The sequence below is a fragment of the Chiloscyllium plagiosum genome, unplaced genomic scaffold (assembly GCF_037043375.1).
Source record: "Chiloscyllium plagiosum isolate Xiang-an unplaced genomic scaffold, Cpla_swu_hap1 HiC_scaffold_15, whole genome shotgun sequence".
NCBI classification, from domain to species: Eukaryota; Metazoa; Chordata; class Chondrichthyes; order Orectolobiformes; family Hemiscylliidae; genus Chiloscyllium; species Chiloscyllium plagiosum.
The window spans coordinates 62827144-62849399 of NW_028270153.1; the positions used below are offsets into that span (position 1 = coordinate 62827144).

The following is a 22256-nucleotide window of genomic DNA, read 5'->3' on the forward strand; positions in this document are numbered from 1 at the left end:
GACTGGAGCAACTGGGCTTGTATACCCTTGAGTTTAGAAGACTGAGAGGGGACCTAATTGAGACATATAAGATTATTAAAGGATTGGACACTCTGGAGGCAGGAAACATGTTTCCGCTGATGGGTGAGTGCCGAACCAGAGGACACAGCTTAAAAATACGGGGTAGACCATTTAGGACAGAGATGAGGAGAAACTTCTTCACCCAGAGAGTGGTGGCTGTGTGGAATGCTCTGCTCCAGAGGGCAGTGGAGGCCCAGTCTCTGGATTCATTTAAGAAAGAGTTGGATAGAGCTCTCAAGGATAGTGGAATCAAGGGTTATGGAGATAAGGCAGGAATAGGATTATGATTAAGGATGATCAGCCATGATCATATTGAATGGTGGTGCAGGCTCGAAGGGCAGATAGGCCTACTCCTGCACCTATTGGCTATTGTCTATTATCTAACTCATGTGACTTCTACTACTGCTGTAAATGTCTTTTTGTCCAATTTGACACTTTGAACATGGTGTCAGGAATGATCAGGCTCGATTTATTCCAATATCATTCACTGTAGAAATGTGAGGTTGATGCTAAATTTTAGATAACATCCAGATCCAAATCTATGGCAACATTCACAAAGAACTGGCAAAGGGTTGGATGGGGAGCATTAAACAGAAAGGTAAAACCAATCAGCTGTTAAATCACCTGTAAACTTGCATCAAAATAGGAGGTGGTCTTTGTGTTGAACCCCAGGAGATGGAAAATATACTAAATGAATATTTCGCATCAGTTTTTACTGTGGACAAAGAATTGAGTCTAAAGAATGCAGAGAAATAAACATTGATGTTTTAAAAAATGATACACATTACAGAAGAGGAAGTTCGGCAGGTCTTAGAGAATACAAAGGTGGATAAATCTCTGGAACCTGATCTAATGTAATGCAAAACATTGTGGGTAGTTACAGAGGAAATTACAAGAACCCTTGCAAAAATATTTGCATCATCTATAACTATGGGTGAGGTGCCTCATGACTGTAGGATGGCTAATGTTGTACCTTTGTTTAAGAAAAGGTGTAATGAGAAACTGTGGAACTATAGACCTGCGAGTCTGACTTCGGTGGTGGGTAAATTGCTGCAGGCGATTATAAAAGATAGGATTTATGGACACATAGATGGGCAAAAATTGATTAAGGATAGTCAACATGGATTTGTGCGGGGAAAATAGTGTCTCACGAACTCAACTGAGTTTTTTTTGGGAATTTACCAAAAAGATTGATGATGGCAGAGCAGTACACGTTGTTTATTTGGATTTTAATAAAGTCTTTGACAAGGTTTAGCATGGTAGATTAATGAATAAAGTTAGGTCACATCGAATTCAAGGTGAACTTGCTAATTGGATACAGTAGGAGACAGAGTAATGGTGGAGGATTGCTTTTTCACTGAAGGCCTGTGGCAGCAGTGTTCCACAGGAATTAGTCTGGATCCTCTTTGTTTATCATTTGTATAAATGATTTGGATCATAAAATATAGAAGGAATGGTTAGTTTGTGAATGACACCAAAATGGGTGGTATAGTAGACTGTGAAAAAGGTTTTCTAAGATTACAAAGGAATCTTGATCAAATTGGTCAATGGGCTGAAAAATGGCAGATGGAGTTAAATCAGGATAAATGCATTTTTGAGCAACAAACAAAGGTAGCACTTTCCAATTAATGGTATGGCCTTGGGTCGAGTTGTAGAACAGACGGACCTAGGTACAGGTACATAATTCTTTAAATTGCCTCACATATAGACAGGGTAGTTAAAAAGATGTTTGGCAAGCCTGCCATTATTGCTTAGTCATTTGATTATAGGAGTTGGAAAGTCATGTTGAGGTTGTACAGGACATTGACGAGGCCTCTTCTGGAATACTGCGTCCAGTTATCGGAAGGACATTATCAAACTGAAGAGAATTCAGAGAGATTTACCAGGATGTTACCAGGTATGGAAGGTTTGAGTTATAAAGAAAGGTTGGGATATTTTTCAATGGAGCACAGGAGATTGAGGCGCGATCTGATAGAAGTTTATAAAATAATGAGAGACATAGATAGAGTTGATGGTAGTTGTCTTTTCTCTAGGATAAGGGATTTCAAGACTAGATATTGAAAAAGGTCATGAGGTAAATTTTTCTTACACAGAGGGTGGCGTGTGTCCGGAATGAACTTCCTGAGAAAATGGTGGATGTGAATATAACCACAAAACTTCTCCAAAATCTCAAATAATTACAACATTTAAAAGATAGTTGTATAGATACATGAATAGGAAAGGTTTGGAGGGATATAGGCCAAGAGCAGGCAGGTGAAACTCATTTAGTTTGAAAATATGTTCAGCATGGACTGGTTGGACTGAAAGGTCGGTTTCTGTGCTGTGTGACTCTATGACTCTAAAATGTGATCTTAGAATCATTGAATCAGGGATCAGGGAAACCTAAAACAGTCAAAAGGACCAGGTAAGAGAAAATATGGCAAATATAGTCATAAACGAGGAGGAGCTTGTTAAGGGAGCTGACCTCCTAGAAAGCATCTTGAATCCACAAGACAGACATATCGTGATCAGTCCACATGATCAGATATTGCAATTTATTTTTATATAGTGCCAAAGAAGGATGTCCCAAAATACTCTTTATAAGTAAGAGATTAATTTCAAAAGGGGGCCATTGTGTTTCCCAAAACGAAGGTGAATTCAGGTCGCAACTTTCATTTAATAATGTGACAAACTGTCAATTAGGAAGCATTCATTTACATTTAAGCATTTTAAACATTTTGATGTACATTTCTCTTAAAACTAAAACATGCTTGCATGATAATCAACAAAAGAAATATGGGAAATGACACAATAGTAGATTAAAAGCATAAAACAGTTTGATATGATGGAGCGAACATATTCCACTTTTTGAGGAACACCAGACCCAGAGACCACAAACCAGTCACAAAAGATACCAGAAATATAACAAAGTCACTAATATAACCAAGAGAGAACTAAGGAGAAACTTCAGAAGAAGATATGATTTGGAGGTGCCAGTGTTGGACTGGGGTGTACAAAGTTTAAAATCACACAACACCAGGTTATAATCCAACAGGTTTATTTGGAAGCACTAGCTTTCAGAGCACTGCTCCAAAAGTTAGTGTTTCCAAATAAACCTGTTGAACTATAACCGGGTGTTGTGTGATTTTTAACTTCAGAAGAAACATTCAGATAAAGGCTGAGGTGTAAATAGCTAAAATTAAACTGTTAAAGTGCGGAGAAAAGCATTTTTAATGAGAAGCTAGATGAAGACAAGAACAAATGAAAAAACACAGAGTATGAAGATAAGAACAACAAAAATACTAACATAACCCAGTTGCCAGTCTGTAATGGAAAGCCAAAGCTCAATGATCCAGACATGCCCCAGGCATAACCCTCAACCCAGGGAGCGCAGGCGCAGGCGCACTCCTTGACCTTACCAACATGGCGGAAAAATGGGGACAGGTCAGAAACGAAATAACCAAAATGCAATTTATTCACACACTGATAAGCATTGACGGCAACAATAGATCTCGCTGTAAAGGAAGTGGACGCTAGTTAAACTGAAGAAGCTTGAATTTTAAATCAAACTTAATTCTCCCTTTGTTCAGTGAAGGGTCTAATACTTTGAGGACATAACCTTCGATGCCTGAGCGGACCTGACGTGTCCGGCATGAAGCCGCGCTTTTAAGGGACGGAGGCGGGGCTTTCCCTGTTTGTGGGCGGGGCCTATTTGGAAAGGACGGGTATCGTAAATGGGCGGGGTATACCCAGACTAAAGAGCGGGGCCTTGCCCAAGGGCAGAGCCTAATTCGGACATGGGCGGGTCTGGTAGAGCGGGCGGGTCCAGTCAAGTGGGCGGGTCCAGCACTCGACTTGGTGGGCGGTCCGTCGGGGCGTGAGGGGCCTCACCCCGACCGGTGGGAGCGGCCTGATCGGCCCGAAGGGCGGGGGCTGCGCCAGAGGCGGGGCGCCACGTCAGTGAGTGACAGGCCTCTCCCTGCCGCAGGGTCGCGGGATGTACGGCTGGCGTCGGTTCGGCGGCCGTTGGCGTCTCTATCAGCCTGGATTCACTGCCGAGCCTTGAGTAAGCGGGACTGGTAGGTCCTGGGTGGTCAAGCGACCCATCAGCAGAAGGACGACGAGGAGGAGGTGGTGGGAGCGGCATCATGAGTGAGCTCAGCCCGTGCCTGCCCTTCCTGAGGAAAGCCCTGCTCACCGTCACCCTGGTGCTCTTCTATTACTGCTTCTCTATAGGGATCACCTTCTACAACAAATGGGTGATGAAGGTGAGCCAAGATGAAGGGCTCCTCTCTCCCTGGAGCTGGGGAGGTTCAGAGTCAACACCTGCAACCTGCACTCAAGATAAATACTTGCGTTGGTATAGCACCTTTCACAACCTCACAACAGCCCAAAAGCGCTTTATTTTTTATAGTCATGATATGGAGGAGCCGGTGTTGGGCTGGGGTGAACAAAGTTTAAAAATCACACAACACCAGGTTATAGTCAAAGCAGGTTTGTTTGGAAGCACTACCTTTTGGAGCACAGCTCCTTCATCAGGTGGTTGTGAAGCAGGTCCATAGGACACAGAACCCATTCTAAAAGATGGAAGACAGAACAACAACCTAGGTTTGTTCAATGTATCATTTCAGTTGCATGACACTGTAATCTTTTGCTATAAATTCTGTGTTGGATGGTCCTGCTTCAGAACTACTTGATGAAGGAGCAGCACTTCGAACGTTAGTAGTTTCAAATAAACCTGTTGCATTGTAACCTGGTGTTGGTGTGTTTCTTTTATATAGCTATGTAATAAAATGTTAAACAGATCATATTTCTTCATTATATGAAGGGTAAATATTGACCTGAAACTTTTGGATGTAGGTTTGCTCACTGAGCTGGAAGGTTCATTTCCAGACATTTCATTGCCGTACAAGGTAACATCTTCAGTAGGGTAATGAAATGTCTGGAAATGAACCTTCCAGCTCAGCGAGCAAACCCACATCCAAAACCTCAACCTGAGCTACAAATCTTCTCAAAATTCGCTATTGACTCAACCCCAGAATAGCTCTGGATCAGTGGTGCTGGAAGAGCACAGCAGTTCAGGTAGCATCCGAGGACAGGCAAAATCGACGTTTCGGGCAAAAGCCCTTAATCAGGAAGGGCTTTTGCCCGAAATGTCGATTTTTGCCTGTCCTCTGATGCTGCCTGAACTGCTGTGCTCTTCCAGCACCACTGATCCAGAATCTGGTTTCCAGCATCTGCAGTCATTGATTTTACTACCCAGAATAGCTCCCCTATTTAGAAGAGTTTCAAAGAATCTTTTATATTTGTTGAGAGGCAGATGGACCAGACCTGAGCTGAGGATGTCACCTCTGAAGCTGTAGTGCTCCTTCATGACTGGACTGGAGTGTTGCCACTGTTACATGTTCCAGTCTCTGAAGTGGAACTTTTGACCTAGAGGTGAGAGCGTTATTGTTGGACAAAGGAAAAGACCCATTTTTGTTTATGAGGACCTATAATTTTTATTCCACGTAGTAGATTAAGTTAGTAGAGCATCAACTGCAACAAAATCAGAAATGTTGGAGTAACTCAACAGGTCTGGCAGCATCAGTGGAGAGAAAACCGAGGCAACATTTTGGGCCGAGTGACCCTCCTTCAGAATTGGACCTGAAATGTTGACTCTGTTTTCTCTGCAAAGATGCTGCCAGACCTGCTGAGTATCTCCAGCATTTTCTATTTTTGTTTCAGATTTCCAACATCCGCAGTTTGTTTTTTTTTTGTTTAGAGCATCAGCTCCAACCTGATTCGGGTTGATCTGCATGGAACTTTGTGCATTGGTAAGCCTGTAGAAAATAGAGAACAGGAATGGCACAGTGGCTGAGCAGGTGGCAATGCTGCCTCACAGCACCAGGGACCGAGTTCGATTCTAACCACGGGTGAATGTCTGTGTGGAATTTGCACAATCTCCCTGTGTCTGTGTGGATTTCCTCTGGATGCTCCGGTTTCCTCCCACAATCTAAAGATGTGCAGGTTAGGTGAATTGGCCTTGCTAAATTGCCCGTAGTGTTCAGGGATGTGTAGATTAGGTGCATTAGTCAGGGAAAATGTGGTGTAATAGAGTAGAGGAATGGGTTTGGGTGTGTTGCTCTTTGGAGGGTCAGTGTGGATCTGTTGGGCCGAATGGCCTGTTTCTGTACTGTAGTGATTCCATGATAATCAATAAGAACGCTCACCTTGGTTGCAACTGAGCTGTAGTTTCACAAATGATGATGCCATTGACAGTTCTTGCAGAAAAAAAGAACATATTTTGTAAGGTGATAACTTGAACTGCTGTATGCACGTTGGGCAGTACTGATTAAAGCTCCCCAATGGACTTGCGTTTTTTTTGCAATAAGTAGGACCTTTTCAAGAAGTCCTCAGTTTTGTGAGCAAGCCTTCTGACCTGAAAATTATTTTCTGGTGTGGGGAGGGGTAACAGAGATCTGTTTGAGAGGAATGTGAGAGTTAATCCAATTCTGAGATGGTATTTGTTTTTGTGTTTAAAAGATGCATCATCGCATATTATATTGTTTCCTTTGAAAATTAAGTGTTAGATCTGTGTTTGTTTAATAATATGGTACCTGTTGACCTGCATCTGCATTGCAAGCTACTGTTATGCTATCCCCTAAGGGCTTTATTTACTTACTGCTTTGACTATTTTTTTGAACGAACATGTGTTATTTTTGGCTATCTCTGGTTAGTCTCCTGACTCTTTATCAGCAGCAATACTCCCTCCTATTACCACAGCTTGGACTCCCCAAAGTGAACACACAATAACTGACCAAGGACTGAAATGTGTGTTGCATTCTGCGTGATATCTCAGATGGCCTCATTATCTGTTGGAGATTGTGTTTGATTGTACAAGAATCTCCTGGGTACTGTAATGCAGGCAGGAGTCATCTGCTAATCTGATATGTCAGGTTTCATTGTAGGTCAAGCACTAAGTTAAATAGGCCAGAGATTTTTTTTTAGATTAGATTAGATTCCCTGCAGTGTGGAACCAGGCCCTTCAGCCCTACAAGTCCACACCGACCCTCTGAAGAGCAACCCACCCAGACCCATTCCCCTGACTAATGCACCTAACACTATGGGCAATTTAGTTTGGCCAATTCACCTAACCTACACATCTTTGGACTGTGGGAGGAAATCGGAGCACCCGGAGGAAACCCACGCAGACACTGGGAAAATGTGCAAGCTCCACACAGACAGTTGCCTGAGGCAGTAATTGAACCCAGGTCCCTGGCGCTGTGAGGCAGCAGTGATAACCACTGAACTACCATGCCGCCCCACGGTCCGAGAGTTTAGCTTGTAGTCAGGCTGAAGGAAATGATCTCAGTTAATGCAGCAATGAATGCAACATACAATAACAGATTAACGTTTACATGTTAGCTTTCACAACCACCAGAAATCTCAAAATGCTTTACTGACAGGGCAGCACGTTAGTACAGTGGTTAGCACTGCTGTCTCACAGCACCAGGGTCCCAGGTTCGATTCCAGCCTCGGGTGACTGATTGTGTGGAGTTTGCACATTCTCCTCGTGTCTGCATGGGTTTCCTCTGGGTGCTCCGTTTTCCTCCCACAATCCAGTGGGTCTATATCTTCCATATCCTTTTCATCAATAAATACTGATGCAAAATACTCATTTAGTATCTCCCCCATTTTCTGCGGCTCCACACAAAGGCTGCCTTGCTGATCTTTGAGGGGCTCTATTCTCTCCCTCGTTACCCTTTGTCCTTAATGTATTTGTAAAAACTCTTTGGATTCTCCTTAATCCTATTTGCCAAAGCTATCTCATGTCCCCTTTTTGCCCTCCTGATTTCCCTCTTAAGTATACTCCTACTTCCTTTTATACTCTTCTAATGATTCACTCAATCTATCCTCTCTATACCTTACATATGCTTCCTTCTTTTCCTTAACCAAACCCTCAATTTCTTTAGTCATCCAGCATTCCCTATACCTACCAGCCTTCCCTTTCACCCTAACAGGAATATACTTTCTCTGGATTCTCGTTATCTCATTTCTGAAGACTTCCCATTTTCCAGCCGTCCCTTTACTTGCAAGCATCTGCCCCCCAATCAGCTTTCAAAAGTTCTTGCCTAATACCGTCAAAATTGGCCTTTCTCCAATTTAGAACTTCAACTTTTAGATCTGGTCTATCCTTTTCCATCATTATTTTAAATCGAATAGAATTATGGTCGCTGGCCCCAAAGTGCTCCCCCACTGACACCTCAGTCACCTGCCCTGCCTTATTTCCCAAGAGTATGTCAAGTTTTGCACCTTCTCCAGTAGGTACATCCACATACTGATTCAGAAAATGTTCTTGTACACACTTAACAAATTCCTCCCTATCTAAACCCTTAACACTATAGCAGTCCCAGTTGATGTTTGGAGAGTTAAAATCCCCCACCATAACCACCCTATTGTTCTTACAGATAGCTGAGATCTCCTTACAAGTTTGCTTCTCAATTTCCCTCTGACTATTCGGGGGTCTATAATACAATCCCAATAAGGTGATCATCCCTTTCTTATTTCTCAGTTCCACCCAAATAACTTGCCTGGATGTATTTCCGGGAATATCCTCCCTCAGCACAGCTGTAATGCTATCCCTTATCAAAAATGCCACTCCCCCTCCTCTCTTGCCTCCCTTTCTATCCTTCTTGTAGCATTTGTATCCTGGAACATTAAGCTGCCAGTCCTGTCCATCCCTGAGCGATGTTTCTGTAATTGCTATGATATCCCAGTCCCATGTTCCTAACCAAGCCCTGAGTTCATCTGCCTTCCCTGTTAGGCCCCTTGCATTGAAATAAATGCAGTTTAATTTATTAATCCTACCTCGTCCCTGCCTGCCCTGACTGTTTGGCTCGCTTCTGTTCTCAACTGTACCCGTCTCAGATTGATCCCTTTTCTCACTATCTCCCTGGTTCCCCCCCCCCCCCCCCCCCCCCCCCCCCCCCCCCACCTTACTAGTTCAAATCCTCCCAAGCAGCACTAGCAAATGTCCCTGCCAGTATATTAGTTCCTTTCCAATTTAGGTGCAATCCGTCCTTCTTGTACAGGTCACTTCTACCCCAAAAGAGATTCCAATGATCCAAAAATGTGAATCCTTCTCCCATACACCAGCTCCTCAGCCATGCATTCATCTGCTCTATCCTCCTATTCCTGCCCTCACTAGCTTGTAGCACCAGGAGTAATCCAGATATTACTACTCGTGAAGACCTCCTTTTTAAATTTCCGCCTAACTCTCTGTAATCTCCCTTCAGAATCTCAACCTTTTCCCTCCTTATGTCATTGATTCCAATGTGGAAAATGACCTCTTGCTGGCCCCTCTCCCCCGTGAGAACATGCTGCACCCTCTCTGAGACATCCTTGATCCTGGCACCAGGGAAGCAACACACCATTCTGCTTTTTCGCTGCTGGCCACAGAAATGCCTGTCTGTATCTCGGACTGGAGAATCCCCTAACATAGTTGATTTCTTGGAATCCAACGTACCTCTTGTTGCATTAGAGCTTGTCTCAATACCAGAAACTTAGCTGTTCGTGCTACGTTCCCCTGAGAATCCATCACCCCCTATATTTTCCAAAACAGCATACCTGTTGAAATGGGTATATCCACAAAAGACTCCTGCACTATCTGCCTACCTCTCTTACCTTTCCTGGAGTTAACCCATCTATGTGACTGTATCTGAGACTTTCCCCCCTTCCTATAACTGCCATCCATCATATACTGTTGCTGTTGCAAATTCCTCATTGCTTCTATCTGTCTCTCCAACCGATCCACTCGATCTGATAAGATTTGCAGCCAACAGCATTTATGGCAGATATAATCCGCAGTAACCCTTAAACTCTCTTTAAGCTCCCACATCTGACAAGAAGTACATATCACTCTATTAAAGGGCATTTTTGCTCTTTCACAATCTACAGACCCAGAAAATAACACCATCTTATTCCCCTACAAACACTGTCCCTGGTTAAATTAATAGTTATGGTTTATATTTTAAGTTTAATCAAGAGACATATCTCCAAAAACACATAATCAAGAAAGAACCCACTCTACCCATTCCTGCAGATTCTCTGTAGGCCGCACTTAAAAATAACAATTCACTTATCCGATTCTGTGCTGTGAACTTCGCCAACAGTTCCTCCAAGATCAGTTGTGAATTTCACTTTGTAAATTTTCCCAGATGCACTCCAATGTCCAGCAATACATGTATTCAAACTCTCCCTCCCTCCCCCCTGCAATTACCTCACCATGTGCTTCCTTTGTCTGTTCATCTCCCATTTAAAACTGTTGTTGAGGGTTTATGGGCAGATGTCAATATGATACCACTGCCTTCATTCCGATATATTCTATTGTTCGTGATATTATTTTCCTGTTATTTATGAAACAGCAAATCATCCAAAATCCTTATGAAAGCGCTAGACATTTATAATTGATTCCTGAGATTTTTGTGTTTTCTCCCCCATTTCTTAGACTTTTCATTACCCCATCTTTATGACTTTGGTTCACCTTGCGATGATCTTTACCTTCTCTGCAATGAGCCGAACATTCATTTCATGGTGGACTGGAAAGTCACCCATCTGTCTGTCTTGGAAATTGTACATGAAGAGGGTTGCAGCCACAGGTAACTTTATAATCTACTTTAGTCACCCCTGTTGTCACTGTGGTGAAGAGTCATGATATGTTATTGTTTGAGAGGTTGGGTTCTGATGTGGAAGAACAATGTAAAACCTTAAGTTTAAATTATATTTTTACTTTGAAGAAAGGAAAGTTATGGCTTTTATTTTCATTTTAAATTTGTTCTGTGAATGGAACAGTTTGGAGTGTTTTTTTTTTACTTTCAGGCATTTAAATGAGGCTTTAAACCCTTAAGCAGAACAGTTCAGTGCATTAGGAAAAAAAAGAAAGAAAAGGAAACTACTGTGACAAAAGTCCAATGACATGGAAAATGAGAAGATCCAGAAGAAATCAGGCAGGTTCATTTAAAGATAAAAGGTCCCTTCCAGCAGAGGTGCTGTTAGTTTAATAGCCAGGGCAGGCCTAGGGCGCAGTTCTGATTTGCTTAGAAGAAAACTCCAGAGCAGAGCTTGTAGGGTTGTCAGGGAGGGAGACATCCTACAAGGCTTTTGAAGACACAAGTTTAAAGAATATATATTATGCAGTAAAAATGAACTGAGTTAGTAGCTTGTTTAAAGGTCTCAAAGAGTCATTAACGCAAGAAAATAGCACTGAATGAAAGCTATGAACTTCGACAATAAAGAAACCGAGTAAATGCTTATGCCATAAAAACAAGGAACTTTCGTGCACAGATAGGGTGACGCTTCTGCTGAGATTTGAGTATCTGTAAAGTTGTAGCTGTGAAAAAAGTTGAATCTTTCTAATATTTAAAATAAGATTATTTCAAAGAGATCTTATAATAGTAGTTCATCTTTTTATATGTAATAAATTTTCATGCTCTTTTGGTAAAAGTACATTGTCAGTCTTTTGTTAACATGTTCAGTGACATCACCATGGTAAACAAAAAGAAAGTAAATCAAACATGTTCTATGAAGCAAAGTCTTGCTTTGGGATCTGACTGGTCCAGATCATCAGCTGAGATCAAAACATCATCCATAGCAGAACATTTTTCAGACTGTCAGTATGACACTGTCAGTCTGCTGCAAAGGATCTGTGGACCAGGCTCTTAAGTTGAACCTTAAAAAAAAACTGCAGAGGCTGTAAATCAGAAACAAAAACATAAATTGCTGGAAAAGCTCATCAGCTTTGGCACCATCTGTGGACAGAAATCAGAGTTAATGTTTCAGGTCAACAAATCCTTCCTCCAGTTCTGAGGAAGGGTCACTCGATCCAATATGTTAACTCTGATATCTCTCCACGAATGATGCCAGACCTGCTGAGCTTTTCCAGCAATTTCTATTTTTGTTTCTCAGGCTGACCGGTGTGTTTTCAGCTGATACAGTGTAATATTGCCAGCCATCAATCACACTGACTACATTTCAGAAGGCACACATGAGCTTAAAGATGAACCTTCCTTCAAAGGTGAATTTCTCACTTTATAAGAATATGGGCTCAAATATTTACCTTTTCCCATAAATCCAGTGAAAACCTTAGTCTGTAAGGTTGTCAGGCTTGAATCACTATTAAAATGTAGATTTGCACTGAGCTGGAATGAAACTGAACCCATGAACAAAGTCAGATTAACCTGATGCAATTTCATGAGTGTTTGTCCTTCATGACTTCATTATGTGCTGATCGGTCTTGGGCTGTCAAAAACTGAGCCCCATTTAAATACCTAGTGTCACTGCTTTGGTTCAACACCCCTCTCCCCCATTTCCCGGTTCATATTGCATCACCTTCCATGGAGCCTGTCTTCATCCAAAACCTTTGTCTGTTGTTGCCACAGTACATGTTAACTGCCAACTTGAATAATTTCTTGGCTTTTAAGAAAGAAAATATAAAAATGGCTACATTTGGTGACACTGTCTCTACAAAGGGCTCATCTGATGCACAGTTGTAGTACATGTATTAATGACATAGCACATTTACCATCATAGGCCACATACTCTATATTGTGCTTAATTTTCAAGCCATCAATTTTCCCTATCCCAATACTTTTACTATGTTTAACTCTCTTTAGACTGTATCCAGTTGGCCATAATATACCTTTTAATGAATAATGTGTAAGAAACCCAGACCCCATTACAAGTTTTCCCCATTATCCAAAAGTAGAGCATTCCTATGAAACCTTTTGAAAGCTGAAATGGAGTAAAGTGAAGAAGCAATTACTCTTTTAGTAAAAGTGAAAATCCTCTTTGGATTTCTTTCAGTTAGAGAAAACAGGTACTAATATAGGTCTTTTATAAAAGTGAAGTGGCGTAAAGTGAACTTTTGAAAAGCAGGGAATAAATGTACTTATTTACGTATTTTGTATGGTTTGTGGTACTGTAATTTATTAACCCAAATAATTAATCAGATCCAATGTCTGATAATGACTCTATTGTCTCTGTTGACACTAATATCATATTCTCAACAAATGGAGAAAACACTGCCTGCTCCCAGGAGAGCAATGCAAGCTGAGTGTGCACGTACAAATGTGCAGAAATACCTTCAAGGTACTGGCAGGAGATACACTGACTCTGACAAGATTGTTCAATTGAATGAGCATTTAAGGTTTTTGAGTGCCTCACTGAGGATGAAATGCTGGGCCTCATAGCTGTTGAGCTTCTTTCAAAGAGTATATGAGACAAATGTCAGAGGGGGAGCAGAGCAGACAATTTAAAAAGTTGCTGAATGAGCGACGTATTCAGCAAAGTAGTAACCCGATGTGTATTTGGTCTCCCTGTTGAAGAACATTGTGAGTAATGAATGGAGTATATCAAAGTACAAGAAAATAATTTGGAAACATAGCTAGGACCTGTACAAATTCCCATTGCAGCACATTTTATTTGGAGGAAGTGAGTGGAGTCGAAGGAGAAGTTGAGGACAAGTTTAGACAGGTTGGGGAGGCTGATGGTTCAGTTAAGAAAGAAGTGGTGAGCATGCAGACCATCAAGTGAGGTAAGGGACTGGACATTGATTAAAAGGAAATATGATTAGGAAGCTAGTGCTGGAAAAAGCAAAGAGGTCAGGCAGCATTTGAGGGACAAGACAGATGACGTTTTGGGCACAACCCTTCATCCAGGAGTCCTGATGAAGGGTTATGTCCAAAACGTTGACTCTCTTGCTCCTCAGATGCTGCCTAACCTGCTGTGCTTTTTCCAGTGCCACACTTTATCAGCTGTGACTTCTCCAGCATCTGCTGTCCTCACTATCTCCTACAGCTAGGAAGTGACAGAGGGTGCCTCTAAATGACAGAGGGTGCCTGAGAAGTCACAGATATAAGCCAATCTAGACTGGACAAGGGAAATTCAATAAAGAAAGAGTTAGCCAGTTATGGAAGGGGGTTAAGGACTGTGAGACTGTCAGATTTCCAATGGCAGTGAGATTAGTGATGGTCTAGGAAACAGTGCTTGATATTTAGTAGACAGTTCATGGTCCAGGTTGGAAGTGGTGTCAGTGAACTTTGCCCTCTGCAAGGTGGAAAGTGGCTCACTAAACAACAGTACTATCCCACCGACTTGGTTTCAATGCCAGGATTGAACTGGAGAGAATCTCCATAAGTGTTATAATATCAGAAGGAAGTGGGCTAGAGTGAGTCAGGGAGCAGAGGAACTGAGATGGTTGAAATCACAAATACAGTTCAAGAAATAGTATGTTACAGACCAAGCCAGAGCCCCTCAAATTATTTGAAGAAGGTAGCATAGAGCCTAACTCTCTCTTATTTTAAAGGCAGATGTGAAGTGGATATTCTAGGTGTGATGTAGCTGATGAAATCACTCCGCTTTGAGCAAAACAATTTATTTAAACAGCACAGTTGAAACACGAACTAAAGAAAACAGAATTTGGAATAACTTGACAATTGGAAAACTTAACCGACCTGATGTAGTAACTATTACTAATTAACTGTTCCAATACAGTAGCATCCCTTAAACACACCCCCTTGGCAAAAAGGTACATTCAAATTTGGATTCTTACAGGCAGAATGGAGTAGTCTCAAGAGAGAGATCTTAGAAGAAAGTCAGAGGAGTTCTTTACTGAAGTTTGCAACTTCCCTGGACTCTCATCTTGTAACTGCTACAGATAAAAACAAACTGGAAAAATTCTGAACTGGGAGAACTGGCCACTTCCCTTCCATTGTTAATCTAAACTCTTTGGAATCTCTGCCTTTACAATTTCTCTTCAAAAAGACCATGGACAAAATAACCTTCTTAAAGTGACAACACTGTCACGAGTAAGAAGCCAGAAGAAATGTGCAGATGGAATGAGAATTCTGAATTCTCACTGCTAGAGTCTTCTGTGAGGGGGAGACCTAGCCAAAGATGAGTAGACATGAAGACAATATTACAACCTCAAAAATCATGAGCTGGGGCCATAAATGAGTAAAGCTAAGATTGGATTGTTTGAGGCAGAGAAGATGGTGGAAATAGTTTAAAAAGGAGATTGGAAGGAACCATGAATCAGAGAAAACTAAACAAGGAGGATCCAGAGGGAAGATGGGATCTAAACATTAATGAAACTTGTGATCTGTGGTGCCTGAGAGGAAAAAAGGGCATGTTTTGGTAAAGGGCTGAATAAAGAGAAACATAATCATGAAATTAAATTCCAAGACAATTTGAAATTGGTGGAATGTGCTGCTAAGGAGAGAGGCTAACTGACTGTACTCAATGTTGAGCATAGACCTTGTGAAGCAGTTTTGAGGAAAGCTTAATACCATATAATATCCAAAGTCATGGGTGGATCAGAAATGTGAAAGATGAAAACCATGCCATTTAATGAGGAAGGAGTTGTAGCTATGAAAGATATTTTAGTAGAGACCTGTTCAAATGTGACAAACAATGAATTGAATATTTGTAAATACAAATGATGAGAGCAGTAACACAGAAATGAGAAGGGGGAATGTAGAATCTTGTGGAAAGGATGCTAGAATGTATTAGATTTGAAAAATTTGAGTAAAGTAAATAGACAAATTGTGGTAGATGTCTAGAAAACAAAAAGTGATGCAAGCAGAATTAAATTGGGAAACTGATGACAATTCCACCCAGCATTGTGCCCGATAACAATGCCATTAGCAATCAACCAATGGTTGACTTCATTGTGCTGATATTTTTGTATTGATTTTTAAAAAAATTATCTTTGTTACAGCCCTCGCAACTGCCTTAGACATTGGATTGTCTAACTGGAGTTTCCTGTTTATCACAGTCTCACTGTAAGTCTCTTGTCTTGTTACTGAGTTTGGTCATGACATAGATTCTATGAAACTGTCAATATAATTTGACAAAGTTATATCTCAGTCACCTGTTTTTTTTGTACATGGAGTTTGACAAATGTTTAGCAATGAGATTTCACCTTGAGCCTTATTTACAGAATTAGGATGATCTCTATATGCTCCAGTCACTGTTGATTATTATTTAGTATTGGATTATTTTGTCATATGGAATATGGCTGGACTTTCAGTACTTGGTCTGTTGGTACCTATTTTGATATATGCAGTACTGGTAACTAATTGTGCCTTCAGCTGTCAAGGCTCTTAGCTCAAATTCTCTGCTTAAATCCCTCTAACCTCCTTTAGAATGCTTCTTAAAAACTGCCTCTGTGTTCAAACCTCTGGTCATTTGCATGTTCCCTTCTTTGACTTTGTGTAAAGTATCTTAACTGTATCTGACTAGGTCTTCCTCCGCAGGTTCCCTACTAATTCAAAGTTTAAATCCAGAATCTACTTGTACTGTATAGTCCTAGTATCTCACCAGACCCTTGTGATCTCCATGTTGTTTCGGATACCAAATTTCATAGCTGAGCATCTGTTTGAGATACTGCCCCTTATACTGATTTAATGGCTAATGATTCTGTACACTCCTTTTGTGTATTGGCTCTAATTACTGCTGTTTCTTTATTTCAGGTACACAATGACAAAATCAACTGCTATTTTATTTATTTTATTTTTTTCAGTTGTATTCAGACTAGAGAGATTGGTAAGCATTGCCACTTCAGCTACATGTTTAAACTGTAAATGTGATTAACAAACTACTCCGTAGTTGAGGAATTGAGGACCTTGTGTTGGATTGTGTAGAACAAATAGCCTGGATGTTGTAAATCAGGAACACTTAGGGGGTTATCAAAGAGTGTAGGAAGAGATGCCCAAGGGAGGTTAATGCCAGCCTACAGCCAGACATGGTCTTGATCTCAATATCATAATGGGGATAATGGTGAAATATGGTGCAATCTAGAGAGAGTGGTTAGAATTTAGAGTTAAGGACCTTGATGGTGTGATTTAGGCTCTTTGAAGGGTTAGTTAATATGTAGTGGGATGATAATAGTTTTGAATTTGAACAGGAGCCGTGAAATGCTATTTAGTTGTTGTGGATGGAAGCAGTGTACATGTGGTCTTGTTTTTTTTTTCTTTCCTTTACTCATAGAGAGAAGCAGTGAATGTGGCTGTTCCGTGAGCTTCCATCCAAACTGAGAAAAGTTTTAAAAAAAAGAATGGGTTTTAAGCAAGAGAGAATCAATGATGTGATGAATGAATGATGCAAGGCAAAAGGGCAAGTTTTTAAAAACATGCTCTCAGATGAGGTATTAATGGGGGAGAAGCACTACCAACAATTGCCATCTTAAAAACAAAGAAACCAAACATAAGTGGGATTACAGTCTGAAATTGTTGGTCTCAAATGTTGAGTCCAGAAGGTTGTGAAGTGCCTAATCAAAATATGTGTTGCTTTTTTGAGCTTACATTGAAACAGTGGAAGAGGCCGTGGTCAGAATGGGAATGGATTGGAGAATGAAAATGACAGCTGGAAGTTCAGAGTCCAGTTTGTACTTTTACTTGCCTAGCTAAATGTAGGGGGCCTTGCAAAGTGGTCACCCACACTTCATTTACTCTCCCTGAGAGAAGACCCACGTTGTGAGTAGCAAATGCAGTACAATAAACTAAAATTACAAGTAAATTTGCCATTTCAGCTGGGAGGAACATTTAGGGAAATTAGTAGGTCCCAAGGCTGGAATAGCTGAAGCAGAGCTACAGGTAGTGTTCAGGCAACGATGTGACTGGATTGAATCTTCGGATCATTTGGGAGGCTGACAGGCTAATTGAGAGGAGTTATAGGGAGATAGTCACACCTCAGGTACAGGACAAAGGTAGATGGGTTACAGTCAGGGGTTGGAAAGGGAATAGGCATATACTGTAGGATCCCCTGTGGCCATTCCCCACAATAACAAATATACTGTTTTTACTGTTTTGGGTGGGGGTGGGGGAAGGGGGGTAGGGTGCAGCTTACCAGGGGTAAGCCATAGGGTACAGGTCTCTGGTGCAGAATCTGTCCCTGTTTCTCAGGGGGAAGGGAGGAGAGGAGTAGAGCATTAGTCATTGGGGACAACATTGTTAGTGGGACAAATGGGAGATTTTGTAGGAACACACAGTTGGTATGTTGCCTCCCCGGTGCCAGGGTCTGTGATGTCTCGGATCATGTTTTCAGGATCCTTAAGCAGGAGGGGGAGCAGCCCCAAGTTGTGATCCACATAGGCACCAATGACATGGGTAGGAAAAGGGATGGGGATGGAAGGCAGAAATTCAAGGAGCTAAGGTAGAAACTTAGAGCTAGAACAAAGAGAGTTGTTATCTCTGGTGTGTTACCCATGCCACATGCTAGCGAGGCGAGGAATGGGGAGAGAGAGAGAGGAGTTGAACACATGGCTACAGAGATGGTGCAGGAGGGAGGGATTCAGATACCTGGATAATTCTGGCTCATTCTAGGATAGGTGGGACTTCTACAAATGGGATGGTCTACACCTCAACCAGAGGGGTACTAATATCCTGAGGGGAGGTTTGCAAATGCTCTTCAGGAGGATTTAAACCAATTCAGCAGGGGGGATAGGAACTTGAGTTGTTTATCCAGTGTACAGGAGGTTGAGAATAGTGAGGAGAAAGTGAGGGCTGCAGATGCTGGAGATCAGAGCTGAAAATGTGTTGCTGGAAAAGGATTCCTGAAGAAGGGCTTATGCCCGAAACGTCGATTCTCCTGTTCCCTGGATGCTGCCTGACCTGCTGCGCTTTTCCAGCAACACATTTTCAAGTTGAATCTCTTGTCAAGGGGAAGAAGAGGCTTACATGAAGATGAGACGTGAAGGCTCAGTTAAGGCGCTTGAGTGTTGCAAATTAGCCAGGAAGGAGCTAAAGAGAGAGCTTAGGAGACCCAGGAGGTAACATGAAAAGTCTTTGGCAGGTAAGATCAAGGAAAACCCTAAAGCTTCCTCGATGTATATCAGGAATAAAAGAATGACTCGGGTAAGAGTAGGGCCTGTCAGAGACAGTAGTGGGAAGTTGTGTATGGATAGAGATAGGAGAGGCCATAAATGAATATTTTTCGACCATATTCACACAGGAAAAAGATAATGTTGTTGAGAAGATACAGGCTATTAGATGAGCCAGGATTGAGGTTCATAAAAGGGTGTTAGCAATTTTGGAAAGTATGAAAATAGATGTCCCCTGGGCCGGATGGGATTTATCCTAGGATTCTCTGGGAAGCTAGGGAGGAGATTCTAGAACCTTTGGCTTTGATCATTATGTTGTCATTGTCTCCAGGAAGAGTGCCAGAAGACTGGAGGATAGCAAATGACCCCTTGTTCAAGAAGGGGAGTTGAGACAATCTTGGTAATTTTAGACCAGTGAGCCTTACTTCGTTTGTCAGTAAAGTGTTGGAAAGGATTATAAGAGATAGGAATAATTTGATTAGAGATAGTCAACATGGTTTTGTGAAGGGTAGGTTGTGCCTCACAAACCTTATTGAGTTCCTTGAGAAGGTGACTAAACAGGTGGATGAGGGTAAAGCAGTTGATGTAGTGTAGATGAGTTTCAGTAAAGTGTTTGACAAGGTTCCCATGTAGGTTGTTGCAGAAAATAAGGCATGGGATTGAGGGTGATTTAGCAGTTTGGATCAGAAATTGGCTAGCTGTAAGAAGACAGAGACTGGTGGTTGATGGGAAGTGTTCATCCTGGAGTTCAGTTACGAGTGGTGTATTACAAGGATCAGCTTTGGGGCCACTGGTGTTTATCATTTTTATAAATTATCTGGATGAGGGTGTAGAAGGATGGGTTAGTAAATTCGCAGATGTCACTAAAGTTGGTGGAGTTGTGGACAGTGCGGAAGGTTGTTGCAGGTTATAGAGAGACATAGATAAGCTGTAGAGCTGGGCTGAGAGGTGGCAAATGGAGTTTAATATGGAAAAGTGTGAGGTGATTCACTTTGGAAGGAGTAACAGGAATACAGAGTACTGGGCTAATGGTAGTGTGGATGAGCAGAGAGATCTCAGTGTCCATTTGCATAGATCCATGAGAGCTGCCACCCAGGTTGCTAGGGTTGTTAAGATGGCATACGATGTGTTAACTTTTATTGGTAGAGGGATTGAGTTTCAGAGCCATGAGGTCATGTTGCAGCTGTACAAAACTCTGGTGCAGCTGCACTTGGAGTATTGCATACAGTTCTGGTCGCTGCATTATAGAAAGTATGTAGAAGCATTAGAAAGGGTACAGAGGAGATATACTAGGATTCAAGGGAAGGTCTTATGAGGAAAGGCTGAGGGACCTGAGGCTGTTTTCATTAGCGAGGTTAAGAAGTGATTTAATAGAGACATACAAGATGATCAGAGCATTAGATAGGGTGGACAGTGAGACCTTTTTCCTCGGATGGTGATGGCTAGCATGGGGGATAATAGATGTAGTCGAAAAGTGTGGTGCTGGAAAAGCACAGCTAGTCACGCAGCATCCGAGGAGTTGGAGAATTGACGTTTCAAGTATAAAACCTTCATCAGGAATGAGGCTTGTGGACCAAGGGGGCTGAGAGATAAATGGGAGGGGTGGGGCAGGTTGGGGTCGGGGGTCGGGGGTTGTGGGGGGGGGGGGGGGGGTGAAGGTAGTTGGGAATGCGGTAGGTAGATGAAGGTGGGGGAGGAAGTGATCAGGTGAAGCAGATAGGTGGGAAGGAAGATGGGCAGGTAGGAGGGTGGTGCCAAGCTGGAAGGTTGAATTTGGGATAAGGTGGAGGTGCCTACAAGAAAACCTCATCTTCTGCCTTGGGACCCTCCAACCACATGGGATCAATGTGAATTTCACCAGTTTCCTCATTTCACCTCCCCGCACCCAGCCTCATTCATAATGAAGGGTTTATGCTCAAAATTTTGATTCTCCTGTTCCTCTGATGCTGCCTGACTGGCTGTGCTTTTCCAGCACCACACTTTTCAACTCTGATCTCCAGCATCTCCAGTCCTCCCTTTCTCGTGGGTGATAGATATAGGACAGATGTCAAAGGTAGGTTCTTTCTGCAGAGAATGGTAAGGGTGTGGAATGCCCTGCCTGCAACAGTAGTAGACTTGCCAACCGTAAGGGCACTTAAATGGTCATTGGATAAACATATGGATGATAATGGAATAGTGTAGGATAGATGGGCTTCAGATTGGTTACACAGGTTGGTGCAACACCGAGGGCCGAAGGGCCTGTATTGCACTGCAATGTTCTATGTACTAATGTGATTGGCTACATTATACTTATTTTTACATTGTGTAATTTTAAATGAAGAGCAACATGATGAAAACATAAAAGTTTTAAGCTATAGAAATCATTCAGGTGAGATTCCTTGGGCTTAACAGGAGCATTCCTTGTCCTTTTGTGCTTTGTATTTAAAGATATTTTGTGTAGTTTTAAATTGCAAGTAATGCATCTCAGAGTACATTTATACCAACTGCTAAAAGTTATGTTGCAGGTTAGTAAGATCATTCTTAAAAGAAGAAGCAAAACATTAGATTAATTTCTAAATTGAAAGAATTGAGAAGTAGAGAAGTTATTGTAAACCTGTATTGAATCTTACTTGGACCACACTTACTGTGTACAGTTTGTCACCATTCTATAAAAAGAATATAAAGGCACTAGAGAAGATGCAGAGAAGATGTAAAAGGATGGTGTCAAAAATGTATTGGTTTATGTATCAAAAAAGGACTGAGAAGCAGTGCCACTTTTTTGAAGATAGGATGATCAGATAGAGGTTTTTATAAAAACCTTCCATAGTTTTAAAGTGAATGTTTCCTTTTGTGGGAAAGGGCTGTCAATATAAGATAATGACCACAAATTCAAATAAGGAATTTAGTAGAACATCTTCGCTAAAGAAAGGTGAGAATATGGAATTAGCTAACACTGGGAGTGGTTGAAGGGGATAGTGTGAATGCATTTAAGGTGAAGCTGGATGAGTATATGAGGAAGAAGGGAATAGAAGGTCATGAAGATAGAAATAGATGAAGAAAACTGAGAGAAAGCCCGGGTGGTGTACAAATGCTGGAATGGAGTAATTGAACCAACTCACCCATTTGAAATGCTGTATGTTATTAAAATACTATCCAACGTCACTTGTTAAATTTCAAACCACAGTTGCTCCATAAGATGGACAGCAATGTTGTGCAGGATTTTAATAAATCAGAGGAGCAGTTCTAAATAAAGGTATAATAGGGAATGTGACAGTACAGCAAACGTTTTATTAACCGGCATCTATGGGATAAAGAATTGTTCAAATATTCTGATTGATCAAGAGATCCATATAATCAATGTAAAAGCACACACTGTGTA

The 22256-nt window shown here is 41.6% G+C and overlaps 1 protein-coding gene across 2 annotated transcripts in view; it reads left to right on the plus strand.

Annotated features, from left to right (window-relative positions):
* The first annotated feature begins 3988 nt into the window (after positions 1 to 3988).
* Positions 3989 to 22256, plus strand: part of slc35h1 (solute carrier family 35 member H1) — a 36609-nt gene continuing 18341 nt past the window's right edge. Inside the window, exons 1-4 of one of the 2 annotated variants that reach the window (XM_043710131.2) lie at positions 3989 to 4307; positions 10529 to 10679; positions 15797 to 15860; positions 16551 to 16623. In XM_043710131.2, the coding sequence (XP_043566066.2) occupies positions 4188 to 4307; positions 10529 to 10679; positions 15797 to 15860; positions 16551 to 16623 (408 nt within the window). In that variant the 5' untranslated portion in view covers positions 3989 to 4187. Of the gene's footprint in view, positions 4308 to 5369; positions 5479 to 10528; positions 10680 to 15796; positions 15861 to 16550; positions 16624 to 22256 lie in introns of those variants that run through there. The other variant, XM_043710132.2, reaches the window with a different exon arrangement.